This window comes from Eretmochelys imbricata, chromosome 16 (assembly GCF_965152235.1).
Source record: "Eretmochelys imbricata isolate rEreImb1 chromosome 16, rEreImb1.hap1, whole genome shotgun sequence".
Taxonomy (NCBI): domain Eukaryota; kingdom Metazoa; phylum Chordata; order Testudines; family Cheloniidae; genus Eretmochelys; species Eretmochelys imbricata.
Window position 1 is genome coordinate 5,971,375 of NC_135587.1, and position 14,289 is coordinate 5,985,663.

Genomic DNA, 14,289 nt, shown 5'->3' on the forward strand with positions numbered 1-14,289 from the left:
TAGGGGCCTTAATGGTCAGAGGCCAGACTCATCAGGGCAAAAACTGGGAGATATTTTTTGGAAAGGGATTTTTCCCTTTTCTCTTCAAAAAACGTGTCAATGAACTGGGTAAACAGGACAAGCCTTTCTCTCCCTTTTTGTTGGGAGATATTACATGAAGTCTGAGCCTTGCAAATTGAGCCTGGAGAAAATAATTTAAAACCCAGGGTTTACCTTGTCCATTTGGTTGCTTCAGTGGAATGATGTATGGTGTATTTCCAGCCAGTGTCTTGTCCTAAGAGAATTTTAGTGGCTGCTGGGACTCCTAGCACAAGTACATTGTCCGAAAACTCAGTCCAGGCAGACCATCTCCTGAAGCAACACCTTTCTAATGCCCCAGTTAGTCAAAGACCTTCCCAAATGGGTCAAGGTGGGACCCAGAGGTTGGTGGAAACCCTCTATGATCCTTGCAGAGCCTCCAGAAGGGTGGGGTTTTCCACAGACACCGACCTATGTGACCTGTGTAGTTTCCTGATGTTGTCTCCGGGTTTAAGATTTGGTTGACTTTTTGCTTTGGATACAAAGGTTTCACTATGAAGAAGCAGATCTCACATGTGGGGAAAACTGCCCTTTGCTAAAGTGGGAAAAACCCAAAGAGTCCAAGGAGAAATATTGGACCAGCTTGTTTCTCTTCTCAGTCTGGCAAAACAAAAAAAAGATTGAGAGAAAGAGAGAGAAAAAAATCCCAAACCACTGGAACTATATTTTTTTCATACATCTCCAGAGGCCTCCAGCTCATTTTCACTTGTGACATAAGCCAGGATTTGAACTTGGGTCTCTACAGGTAAAGGTTACCCCACTGTATTATACAGTCTCTTCGTCCCACTGTGCCACCTGACAAATCCCTGGCATTCCTACAACTTATCTATTGATTCTTGGAGTTTAACAACTAGACCTAGTAATAATTACTTAACTACTGAATTAGTTAGAAAACAACATTGTCCTGCTCTCCTTTATTTTAAAAATTTGGGAGCAGAGCGGATTGAGAGCATCAGGGGCTTAACACCAATTCAACATTGTAACAGCATAGCCAGTCAATAGCCGCGTGGCCCCAGTGGGAAGTGACTGGCCCATATTCATGGACCAGCAGCCACATGCAATCCAGGTGTGGCTGGAATCAAAGAGAAGGTCCTTTGCCACAGCCACAGTTCAGCAAAAGAAAGTGATGAGGCTTCTGCTAGCTAGAGTCTGTTTATGAAAATCTCAGGGGTTAATTCTGATGCCTCAACTTTCCAAGGATCTAGTACCAGTATTAATGGGAATTTCTGACCCTGTCACCCCTGAATTTCAGGTCTCTTTCCTCACTTCACCCCACAAATTCTTTTCCCACAAAATCCATTCCACCCCCTGAAGAAAATACAGCAGAGCCTCATTAGTTCACACTGAAAACAGACCCGTTGAGAGCTGCAAATTCTCTGTGTTAGGACATAAACAAATGCAATAAAAAGCAAGAATAATGCATTCAGGCAGTGACTGTGCTCATTGATTTGGCAAGTGTAGTTTAGTTTTAAACACTTATGATTGATCCTTAATATCTAGGGCAGTGTATTTACTGCTACACTATTATAAAAGCAAAGACATATGCATGAGATGAGACCTCACTGTTAAATCTGTGCTCGGAGACTGCAGGTTATGGGATGTGTGAATTAGCAAGGTTCTGCTGTACATTAAGGCTCCAGGACACTGCAAGTAGTGCAGGGTTCATGGCTGTTGCTGCAGGATATTGTCACATGCTTTTAAAGCTAGTTCTCTCCTATTATATGTGTTGAATTCCTTTGGGGATTGCCACTAGAACTTTTGCTTACATGTCCAGAGTAGATGAATGGCTAGGAATGCCACTGCCAGCTGGCAGGGCATTGCAGGGAATCAGAGCCTGGGTCCATGAGGGGTGGTATCACTGTGGAATGAATGTGCTCACTTTATGGGTACAGAGGGAAGGAACACCTTCCATTGTTTCTAGTTACCCCCTAAGGTGGTCTCATGAATCATTATTGGTGGGCTTCCAAATAATCCTTTAGTCCTCCACTGGGGAGATTGGGGAGAATCTTAAGAAGGGAATGCCAGTTATTCATTACAATGCAAAAAGAGAGCAGTCATAATGGCTTAATGGTGGATTCTCTATACTGCCATGGTGAGGGCCTCCATTCATCCCCAGGCCTGGTCACCTGTACCATAGGCTGTGAGAGCTGCTTATTCCCTTGGGAAGGGAAAGATAAAAGCGAATGCCTCACATCACTCTACTACAATCCCTTTTTTGCCAGTCAGGAATGGTGTTCACAGGCTCCCCAGGAGTTCCATCCAGGCCTCCTCTGCCAGAAGGCAATGTGAAAAATATCTGTGTGTTACCCCTTCAGTGAATCTGGCCCTTTGCCTCAGAGATGGGGGATTAGACCTTTCTGCTCTGTTCAAGGTCTGAGATTACATGGCACAGGAGCATGACATCTGCCCCCATTCTGAACAATCCTGGATCCAGTACTGATCACTCACCATCACCCTTTGTTCTCCACCCAGCAGAAAGCGCATTCAGTAGGAGAGTGGAAGGCAAAGTGCAAAACAACTTTGAAGAAACAAACAGCAGCTCCCAAAACTCTAGTGGTAAGTGTGCTCACTCCCTCCTGCTGGTATTTACAATCTCCAGGGCAGGGCAGAAGTTCAATTAACTTGTGATCAAAGTAATTATCTATTTACCAGGCTCAGTCTGTAAAGTATTCAATTACTCAGTTTCAGAGAAACAGCCGTGTTAGTCTGTATTCGCAAAAAGAAAAGGAGTACTTGTGGCACCTTAGAGACTAACCAATTTATTTGAGCATAAGCTTTCATGAGCTACAGCTCACTTCATCAGATGCATACTGTGGAAAATACAGAAGATGTTTTTATACACACAAACCATGAAAACTCAGTGTTTTCCTCAGCATCACCCCAAGGTTTGTGCCATCCTACGGCCTGTTTGAATTGTGATAAGTGGGTCTACGACTCAAATGCCTTTAAAATTGGAGACAAAGATCCAGACACAGGGGATCTGAATAATGTTGCTGTGAGGAGCCTTAGGTAAAGTAGGCCTAGTTGTTTGTGGGTATACAAGTCAAGTCTCGGTGAAGCCAAGCCATTTTTCACAGAGCAGCTCTATTTGGAGGTTTCAGAGGATTATAAATATAATGGCACTTTGCACATTACACATCACAGTGATACTGAATGTGTTAACTTTGTTGTACCTTGAGGCTGTCTCAGAGCTCATTATAAGTAGTCCCACTGGATCAGATATATCACATCAACTGACGAATGGGGGAGCATGTCGCTATCCCACCTTCCTCTGACCAAATTATATACATACTTGGGAGGACTCAATTGTATCCTCTTCCTGGGACTTCCTTCTGTTAGTAACTTAAAACAGCAGCAACAAAGCATAACCCTCAGCCTAGACAATCACCCCTAGTTTGACTGTTTGTAGAGCTTTTCCTGCAGGAACTTCTTTATCTCTTACCCTGTTTCCCTCAGAATGGTATTCCACCCCTCTTATTTTCTGAGATTGGAGCTAAAGGTACATACCTGGAGAGACTCATCATAAATATCTCAGCATCTCTATGTAAGGTTCAATAACCTGACAGCGTGATAGCCAAACAGAAGAGCCCTACATGTGCCAGATCTGAGAATCTGCCATGCTGTTTCAGAATAATAGAAACATCCTTCGCAGTTACACTAACTAGAATTGAACAGCTAAAGGACAGAAACCCTCCTGCTTCGGGGATAAGCCAACTACTACCTGCCAGGAGTAAGGAGAAGCTTCCTCTTTGGGCATGTTGCAAAATTATCCATCACAGGGGTTTAACTTCCCCTGAAGCAGCTGGTACAGCTCTCTGGACCAGAGTATGAAAAGGGAATGGAATGATGTGGGAAATCCCACGCACTCCTATGCAGAGGGCTGTAGTGAATTGAAGAGAGAGCTAGTTGTTACTGACATACTGGGTATAATACTACGGAGAACAAACCTGAACAAACTGAGGTATTCACCACAATGACCACTTTATTCTGGGACAGACAAACAAAGGAGTCTGAACTTGTCTCTGTGTGTCAGGCCCTTGTGCTCTCTAGTCCTCCTCCAACAGCTGGGCAGCAGCTCCCGTGGGTGCTAAGAGAGTGGCAGAGTCCTGGCCCCTCTTCACATCTCCTTGACCAGCAAAGCCGGGTAGCTAGAAATGACAGTAAAGTCCTTCTGTTCATATAAAGTGCTGGAATCATTGGCATGACATGCAGCAGTTCTCTGATGTGGCCCCTTCCTACCTGACAGATCCACTCCCTGAGTCAGATCTCCTGCCTTTAGCACAAACATATGTAGCTGGGGCTTCAAACAGTTTACTCCAGTTAGGTGCGCACCTTTGAAAGCCAATAGGATTTGGGTGCCTAACTCCTCTAGGCACCCCCAACCAGTGTGTATTACTTTGCTATTCTTGTGAGCCCTGCAGAGCCAGCTCAGCTATGGGAGCAGGAGCTGAATTATCTTCCTTCCTGTGCATCATCAACAGAACTGTTTTCAAAGGTCAATTAAAGACCAATGAGTTATACCTGCACAAACTCACTGACAGGTGTGCACAGGGAGCTTAATCTGTAGACAGTTGTCACTGAGAGCATGTGGGCTGCAGAAACTTTTAATGTTGGTGAATACACAAGAAAAGGGCTCTCAGATTGGGTGGGAGGGCTGCAGTGCTGGCAGTTAGAAAAAAAAATTATTTGTAAAATGAGCATATTTGATGTGCAGCATTAGATCAGCTTGCAGCCCTCTCATGCCTACTTTATAGCACCGTTCTCAACTTTCACACGGTAAATTAGCACCCCAACTTTCACAATAAGACAAAAATCAAGCTAATCCCATTTCAAAACAAGGCCAAAACAAGCCAATCCCAAAGAACCCCAACACTCTATGTGACTAGATCCCCCCGGCGTGCTGTCTGGGACTGTGGTGGGCCCGCTGTGCACCCCGACTCTCCCTTTCCTTGCCCCTGCTTGTCGGGAGCCAATCAAAAAAAAAGAAGCAACTAGCTACAAGCCAAACAAGCTACAAGCAAAAAACTAGCCAACAAGAAACTCACAAGCCAATTGATCCAAAAACAAGCCCAATTTCTGTGTTTTTTTCATGGGTTTGGCATGTCTGTTTTATAGTCACTTTTCAGGTAGAACTCTGAACACCTTGTGGCCAGCTGTAGGAGAGTCGTGTTGTAAAGCTCCCAGGATACAAACCTGTTCTTTTGGTTTAGAATCATTAAAGATTAGGGTTGGAAGAGACCTCAGGAGGTCATCTAGTCCAACCGCCTGCTCAAAACAGGACCAACACCAACTAAATCATCCCAGCCAGGGCTTTGTCAAGCCGGGCCTTAAAACCTCTAAGGGTGGAGATTCCACCACCTCCCTAGGTATCTCATTCCAGTGCTTCACCATCCTCCTAGTGAAATAGTTTTTCCTAATATCCAATCTAGACCTCCCCCACTGCAACTTAAGACTATTACTCCTTGTCCTGTCATCTGCCACCACTGAGAACAAACTAGCCCCGTCCTCTTTGGAACCACCTTTCAGGTAGTTTAAGGCTGCTATCAAATCCCCCTTCACTCTTCTCTTCTGGAGACTAAGTAACCCCAGTTCCCTCAGCCTCTCCTCATAAGTCATGTGCCCCAGCCCCCTAATCATTTTCGTTGCCTTCCGCTGGACTCTCTCCAATTTGTCCACATCCTTTCTGTAGTGGGGGGACCAAAACTGGGCACAATACTCTAGGTGTGGCCTCACCAGTGCCGAATAGAGGGGAATATTCACTTCCCTTGATCTGCTGTCAGTGCTCCTTCTAATACAGCCCAATATGCCGTTCGCCTTCTTGGCAACAAGGGCACACTGTTGACTCATATCCAACTTCTTGTCCACTGTAATCCCCAGGTCCTTTTCTGCAGAACTACCACTTAATCAGTCGGTCCCCAGCCTGTAGCGGTGCGTGGGATTCTTCCATCCTAAGTGTAGGACTCTGCACTTGTCCTTGTTGAACCTCATCAGATTTCTTTTAGCCCAATCCTCCAACTTGTCTAGGTGACTCTGGACCCTATCCCCACCCTCCAGCATATCAACCTCTCCCCTCAGGTTAGTGTCATCTGCGAACTTGCTGAGGGTGCAGTCCATCCCATCATCCAGATCATTAATGAAAATGTTGAACAAAACTGACCCCTGGAGCACTCCGCTTGATACCGGCTGCCAACTAGACATCGAGCCATTGATCACTACCTGTTGTGCCTGACAATCTAGCCAGCTTTCTGTCCACCTTATAGTCCATTCATCCAATCCATACTTTTTTAACTTGCTGGCAAGAATACTGTGGGAGACCGTATCAAAAGCTTGGCTAAAGTCAAGGTATATCATGTCCACCACTTTCCCCATATCCACAGAGCCAGTTCTTTCATCATAGAAGGCAGTCAGGTTGGTCAGGCATGACTTGCCCTGGTGAATCCATGTTGACTGTTCCTGATCACCTTCCTCTCCTCCAAGTGGTTCAAAATGGATTCCTTGAGGAGCGGCTCCGTGATTTTTCCGGGGACTGAAGTGAGGCTTTTTAAAAGATGGGTGCTATATTTACCTTTTTCCAATCGCCCGGGACCTCCCCCAGTTACCACGAGTTTTCAAAGATAATGGCCATTAGTTGATATCAAGAGGGAAAATTAATGTGGAGAACAGAAATCAGTGCAGCAGAGAATGCAAAAGAAACACAAAACATGAAAAAAGGGAAGACTGTTCTTAGTAGCATTAGGAAAGTCTGTACTGTTGACAGTGCTTTAAATACTGATGCATTGTTACCTCTCTTCCAGCCCCTTGAAACAAATCAGACCACTCTCATGGTTCTGTTGAGTCAGCTTGTGTCTGCATTGCAACATCAGGAACACCTAAAATGAACTAAGAAAGCCCTTCACAAAAATCTTTTCTCTGGGCTTAAACTTGAGTTTTCTGTGGTTTGCTTATCTCTTTTCATCATGACAAGCATTGCTGCTGTGTTTGTTTTATTTTAGTAGCTTATGTCTGGCGGGCTGCAGGGAGAGTGTCAGTGAGCTAGCCCAAACCAGTGCTTGGATGATGAGAACTGAATGACACCAGTGAGCCTTTCAGGGCCAGCTTTCAGTGTGTAGGTGCCTTAGGTGGAGAAGAAAAGAGAGGATGCTCCTCAGTCAAGAGAGCAAAAAATCCCAGCAGTGTGTGAATTTCAGAAGCCAACTACTGCACCATAAACACCATCTGTGGTGAACTCTGGACCACAGGCTGTCATTCAGACCATGGAGTGAAAGCAATGAAGTGTCACCTTGCGACCGTGTCTTTCTTCTTTCACTCCCTCCCCCCTTCTTTGTATTCTCTCTCTATCTCTTTCGTCTCTCCCAGTTTCATTCTTTTTCTCTGATCTCCACTCATTGCTTCCTTTTGTGCTGTTTCCCATTCTGCCCTCCTCTCTGGCTCTTCCATCCAGCCACCTTTTTCTTTCATTCCTTTATACTCCCAGGAACGAGTCCAAACACATAGTCTCATTCATGGTGACAAAGGCGCACCTGCAAGTGGGACCGTCAGCTGTGCAGAATTGCATTAGTGACTGCGAATGTCAGACAATGCTCTGGTGCCATCTGGATGCCTAGCTCTAGGTGAAGAGCTCTGTGAAGATCTGGTTTGTTAGCAGTTAGCGTGTATTGTGCTGTCTCTTACCTTCCTTCCGTTCCTTCTTTCCTTAAGTGTGGTGTGAGAAATTGGGACAAGCGCCAGTGTCATTAGTGTGCTGTGCATGTCACGTGAGCCGCTGATACAAAGCTCTTGAGAGGTAACTGGCACCTTCTCTAGTCAGAGCTCCACTTGCAGCTTTTCCAAGTGGCACTGAAAATTTAAAGGCACAATCCCAGCTGCCAGGCAAAGGCTGCTGGAGGGAGGGAGAGACGTGGTGCCCAGTGATGTGCCCTTGGAGGTGAGGAAGAGTCAGGGTGTTACATGGGGGCAGTGCGAAGGGTGTGTCAGGAATTGAGCTTTGCAGGCTAAGGCAGCACGCTATTCTCTGTTTGTAGTGTACAAGTCTTTCGGGGGACTTGAGGCTGTCAGCTTAAAACTAGCCCAACATTTTGATTTTTGTTGAAACCAGCTTTTGCATCCTGAGAGTGACTGAAATGTTCCATGGCACTTTTCAAATATTGTCCAGTGGAAACAGCAAAACTCTTTCCTCTGCAGCCCAAACAGCCTGCGCGGAGAACCTGGAAATGACCTGGATCTTGCTGGCTTTCATCATCTGAGATGAGAGAGGTGCAGAAAGGAATCAAACTGCCTGTGTAGTGAGAAAGGAATTGGCTTGTTGGGATTCACTCACCGTTAATCATTTACAGGCCAGTTGGGAGCAGGGCTAGGCCATGCCTGAGAAGGAGCCGGGTGTGTGTTATTCATTCATTTCAAACCTTCCTTCTGTGAATTCTCAGGGGCGCAAAAATTGTTTATGATCAACCTCCTCTAACTAGAGCTGTCAGCTGTGTCAGGTCATTTGGGCCTGTGAGGAGAAGAGAGGGAGAAAGAGAGTGACAGTCAGACAATCACACAGGCATTTACCATGTGTTTGATAGCACAGACACACACTCCACAGGGGGGCAGCATGGCCCAGTGGGTAGGGCACTGGACCTGGACTCAGGAGACCTAGGTTCCCAGGTCCACTGCTGACCTGTTGTGTGACCTTGGACATGTCATTTTCCCCTCTTTGGCTCTCCTGTTTCTTTTCCCATCCTTTGTCTGTGTTGTCTAGTTAGACAAGCTCCTGGGGGAAGTGCCCAATCGAATGCTGCCTTGATCTTGTTTGGGGCCGGTAGGCTCCTCCATAATACCAATAATAACACCATCACCCAGCAGCGCAGGTGGGCAGGAAGCAGTCCAGGATGTATGTACGCTGTGCCACTTCTGTAGAGGAAACCAAAGCTCTGTACTTGGTCCTGGCCCCAAAGATCCCCTACCCCAAAGTCCAGCCAGGGTGGAGGCCCCAGCATGGCAGCATCAGCAGCTGTCTGATTTTCCAGGGGAACAGAAGCAGCTGGGTGCTTTGGGGCTGCTCTCAGCATGACCAAGCTACAGGGGACCCAGAGTGGATGGATGCTCTGACTGTTCAGCCTTCCCATGTCATAGGCTGTGCTGGGAATGGCTGCGCCTGGTGGGGATGACATGGTGGAGGTGTGATGCTGAGACTCAGGAGCATTGCAAAGACTACACCAGATGAGTGTGTAAACAGTGAGGGTGTTTAGTCATTGGAACACACTCCCAAGGGACATGGTGGCTTCTCCCTCTCTTCCTGTCTTCGAGACCAGATGCCTTTCTGGAAGGCGCGTTAGTCAGACCCAAGTTATTGGCTCAATACAGGGATAACCGGGTGAAATTTAAAGGCTTGTGTTATACAGGGGTCAGACTAGAGGATCTAATTGTCCTTTGTGACCTTACACTCAGTGAATCCATGAAAAGGGAGGCGTGTCTAAAGAGTGGCTCATAGTGATGTTGCAGACAGCGTTTTCTGCAAGATCCAGCACGTATATACAGAGGCGATACCATGCGGCTAGGGTGTGGGAAGGAATGGTTGGAAAGCAATGGAGCTCGGATTTGAGTTTGGCCCTGGGAGCATGGCAGGGTGAGGCCACATGGAATGATGTGGGATTTAACTCCTTTGGCTCTGCTACCCTCCTGGGCCAGATTAGCTGCTGGGTGGAGTGCAAAGTTTTCATTTTGACCTACAAAAGCCTTACTGACCGTTAGGCAGGGTTTCCCAAAGGAGAGGCATGACAAGGGTCTAGATGGGTGGACTGTCATTTCCCGGGCCCCTATGGGTGCCCCAGAAGCTCTCCCACATCCCTCCCGTGTTCTCACTTCTCTGGGCTGGGGCAGCCGGCAGCAGTGTGGGGAGTCACATTCAGGCAGCAGCAGCATGCAGGAAGTGGCTGAAGCCAGTGAGTGGGCAGTCAGCTTCCAGTCAGTAGGAGGGTGCAGGACTGGGAGAGCCAAGCAGGGCACTTGGGATGGGGCTGGAGAGGGAAGGGGGGGAGGGGTTCAGGGAGGTGGAGTTACTACAAATTCAATCTTGCTGTCGTACAGTTACAGGATTTTTTAAAATATAGCGGTTTCTGTCTGGGTGTGTGTACTTACAGTGTGCGTGTAATGTCTGTCCTTCTCAAAGGCTCAGTAGGACCAGCCTAGAAGCCAGTGGAGAGTCTTCTCCATTGACTGCAATGGACAGCCTTTGTGCATCATCAAGTAATAGAAATGCTTTAAACAGTCAGCAGTACTCTGTACCGTACGCTGCCCAGTGTATTGCATCCATCCAGACCCTCCCCAGAGTGCTACCAATCCATCCATCTAGCCATTGTCAGCTGACCTTGGCCCACTGCAGATTAAAGCCCTCTTTGGCAGGGCATGTCTTTAGCATGTTAAAATATTTAGCAGGAAATCTGCCGTGCTTGGCCAGTGAGGTTTGGCAAGAATGGCCCCGTTACTCACCTCTGGCTCCCCAAGGCTGCACCCCTCAGGGATTGCACCCCTGAGAGCATCATGCACTGATGCAGCGATTTACAGTTTTCTGAATGTGGGACAAAGGCCAGTTCCCAAAGGCTTTGGATGGCTGAATTAACGCTGTAATGGGTTCTTCTCCCTCACAGAGACTCAACATGCAGAGGTTCCCCACCAGTGGTGGTATTGCCAAGCCTGCAGCTGTCACAGGCTGCCAGGGGTAGCTTGAAATGTCCATTGCTCATGGATGTGGAGTACAAGCTGCTTTAGGTCGACTGAAAGCCAGCTGGGAGTTCGGGATGTCTGCTCCTTTTTATCACAGTCGGGTCTTGAGGGAAGGGGGAAGCATGCAGGATGCCCCATGGTACAGGGAACTTCCACCCAGTATTCCCATGAGCCCCCCACGAACATACACTAGTTTTGGATACAAGACTTGTTACCTACCCAAGTGCTTCCTCTGAGTGTAACTTAACTCTGCTCCCGCTTCCCTGAGCCCCTGAGCCCGAGAGGCATAAGAGTTTGGAGAAAGAGTTGGAGGAAGATGCGCACTGAATCTTGGGGTTTGCAGCCAAGGACTCCCAGTGAAAAGGACTTGTAAGGGACCCCAGGTTTTCTTCTACTGGCACCGACCACTGTTGTCTAGCCCCATTACTGTATAGCTAGCATTATGCTGTGTCTTTAAAAAAAAAGTGAACATTTTAAAATAGGAATTCCTCAGACTTTGAAAGAACCAGATCCTCAGTCCAGGGAAGCTTGCTGAGACAAAATACAGTCCTGTACATGTAATAATTTCCTATAAATGGAGAGCCATGCCCTGAAACAGCTGACTCTGGAGGTATGGTGTAGGAGTAAGGATAAATGAACTGAAGAGGATGCAGCAAGGTCTCTGCCAGTCTCAACGTTTAAATCTCTCTCTTTTTTGCAGAAACTGCAAGTCCCCTGATTTCAAATCCTTTCCCGCTTTTACAAAGTAAGTGTGATGGATGTTTGTGGTGCACCTAGGGGGTGTCTCCACCCAGCCTTGGTGGTTGTCCTGTCCTGTTAGCATTTTTCATGAATAACTGTTTTTTATTACTGGTCTGTGTGCCAAAATATCAAAAGCATCACTTCTGTCTGTGGCTCTTAAGGGTTTACATGAGATAGAAACGAACCCAGGGTTCTGAGGGGACAGTCAGTGCTGTGTGTGGCTGCTGTCATTTTGGATCACTTCCAACCTTTGAGTGTCAGGTTTTATTAAACATGGCAAAAACACATGTTCTAATAGACCAAGTCTTGAAGTTTAAAAATGAACCCATTTCTGAGTTACATGTTTATACCGGAAAATGTCTCTTAATGGCTCAGCACTTCGAACTATTAGTGAGGTAAGAATGGGCATTGTGCCACTGGCTGACTCTTTGGTAATGGGTCAGTATTTAATTTACTAGGATTTGGGTTGCTCAGTTTTTAAACTTCACTCTTAGGCATGGTGAAGCCGTATATTCAGCAGCATTTCATCCACATGCATGATTAAGGTACATTCAGTCATTCCTGCACCCCATGTGCACACACACAGTCTTTTCCTTAGATTTCAGCCTGTGCTTGATTAAGCATGCTCGAATTTTAAGGCATTAGTTGATAAGGAGGGGCAGCCTGCTTGGTTTCTCTGCTTGTCTGGAATGCTGTGGCTCAGTTGCAGATAAGTAAAAAGAAAGACCTGGCATTTTTACACAGTTTGTCTCATTGTCTCCACTTGACCTGAACTCTGCAACCAGAGAAGGAACGAAATAGAGGGTCGACACTTGACAGGATTGTGTTGTCCTATGGCGATCCATAATCCATATATGGTCGGGATTATGTAGAGTAGCAGATCCAATTTCATAGCAAGCAACTGGGCTACTATTTAGCCGAGCCTGTCTTTGGGACCTACAAAGCCTCTCTAATTTTGGAGAGTCTATAGGCAAAAACTAATTTTCATTTTAAAAGCTTTAAGCAGGTGAGATATATTTGAATGTGCAAGCAGTTTGCTAGGGCTGGACATTTGTTGTGGTAACATTTCCCTAAGAGCCACAGGACATTCTTTCTGTTTCACTCTCTCGCTCACTCCCATTCACACGTGTGGAAGATGAGCACTGAGGATCATTTTAGGACTAATGCAGGCTGCTTCCTGGCCATCAGCTGAGGCAGCTCTTGTAGCGAGTTGCCAATGTAAATTCCGGCCGTAAGGCTGGAGAGAGAAGGGCAGTGCACTGAGAGATGGTGTGGTCTGGTGAACTCATCTCTCAAGCTCATCCTTATTTTATTCTGAATGAGTAAGTAGCATAGGAGTGGGGACATGAGTGATTTGAAGGAGAGGAAGTTTGCACGAGTAACAGGGCCAGCGAGGTCATTGCAGGCCTAAGGGGCAATGTGAGAGGCAGTATTTGAAGGAACCAAAGGGAGCATGAAAGTGAGTGGGGTTGATGAGAGCATGGCACAGGTGGAGGAATAGCAAGAGAGGAGGAATGATAGGTAGACAGGGTAGAGCTGGACCCATGAAAGTGAGCTGGGGATTAGAGGTGTATGGAGAAGCAAAGCAGGGGGAGGATTCTGTAAGTCAGAGCAGTGAGAGCTGATTTTGATTCCACAGGGAGCAAAGATGCTAAATTGTTTCCCCCCAGTTTAAGGCGGGGTGGGGGAGAATGTTGATGCCTATCTCACTGCTTTGCTAAGGCTTGTGATCCACCCCCTGCAGATTGGCTGTATTTTCTAATCCCTTCGCAGGCTGGGAGAGAGCCATAGAGACCCGCAGCCAGATGGATGAGACAAACTGAGGATTATGAACAATTTAAATCTGAACTGACTCCAGAGGCTGATAGGAAAAGATTTTAAGGGGGTTGATTAAGGGGTTGATTTATATGGAGGTGATGACGCAGCTGGGAGTTTACCTAGGCAAATGGAGCAAAGCTTGGGGTTTGGACCAGTGTCATGATTTGTGTTCACATTTCCTTAAGATGTGGTTAGTGGATAAGTAGCCAACAGACCGCCATGCCTCAGGCAACTGGCTGATGAGTATGTGGGTATCAGGTCTAGTTATCAGAGGAAACACAAGGGGAAATGGCCCATACATGGGACCCCAGAGTGGGTGTTTCCCAGATATGGGGATCAGGTAAACCCACTCAGGGGAGAGGACTTACTGCAGCAAGGGAAAGGGCACCTGAAAGGGGCCCCAGGGTGAGTGGGAAGAAGCAATGCCATGTCCATAACAGACTGGGTCATATGGCCTGGAATTGCCCAGTCTGTAACCCACTAGTATAGTTAGTGTAGGTGACAAGTCCCCATCTGTGCTGATCCACAGAGGATCTGAGTGTTCACAGACACCAGCTACAGAACCGTGGTCCATTAGCTGGTGCTGTAGCTGTTCTTGCTTTTTAGCTCTGGAGGGTCCCGGTGTGTCGACCAAGAAAATGTCTGCTTCACACGTCCACTCAGGAGGAGCATGGCCCTAGAGGGGCATCCTGCATCTCAAACCTGTGGAGTTAACTGTGTGACTCAAGCTCAGGAGGGAGGGAGTTACACAGCCAACTCCTCTGGAGCGTACGATGCACGTTTAAGCCACAGTTCAGCTCGGCTACATGGTCAAGCTCAGGGGCAGATGGAGACAAACTGCTCAGCTCGCTCACAGGAGCTGCAGGCTGCCTTTGTAAATGGAAATTAAGTAGTTGGGAGAATGGAGGGGCTCTTCCCCCTCCTGCACCAGCCAGGGAACAGAGATTG

At 47.0% G+C, this 14,289-nt stretch overlaps 1 protein-coding gene across 13 annotated transcripts in view; it reads left to right on the forward strand.

The window, feature by feature from the left end:
* Window positions 1-14,289, forward strand: part of ZNF618 (zinc finger protein 618) — a 343,284-nt gene that overhangs the window by 304,200 nt on the left and 24,795 nt on the right. For 7 of the 13 annotated variants that reach the window (XM_077835645.1, XM_077835648.1, XM_077835651.1 and 4 more), the window contains 2 exons: window positions 2,551-2,634; window positions 11,483-11,527. In XM_077835645.1, the coding sequence (XP_077691771.1) occupies window positions 2,551-2,634; window positions 11,483-11,527 (129 nt within the window). The remainder of the gene's footprint in view (window positions 1-2,550; window positions 2,635-11,482; window positions 11,528-14,289) is intronic. The other 6 variants (XM_077835646.1, XM_077835652.1, XM_077835654.1 and 3 more) reach the window with 2 other exon arrangements.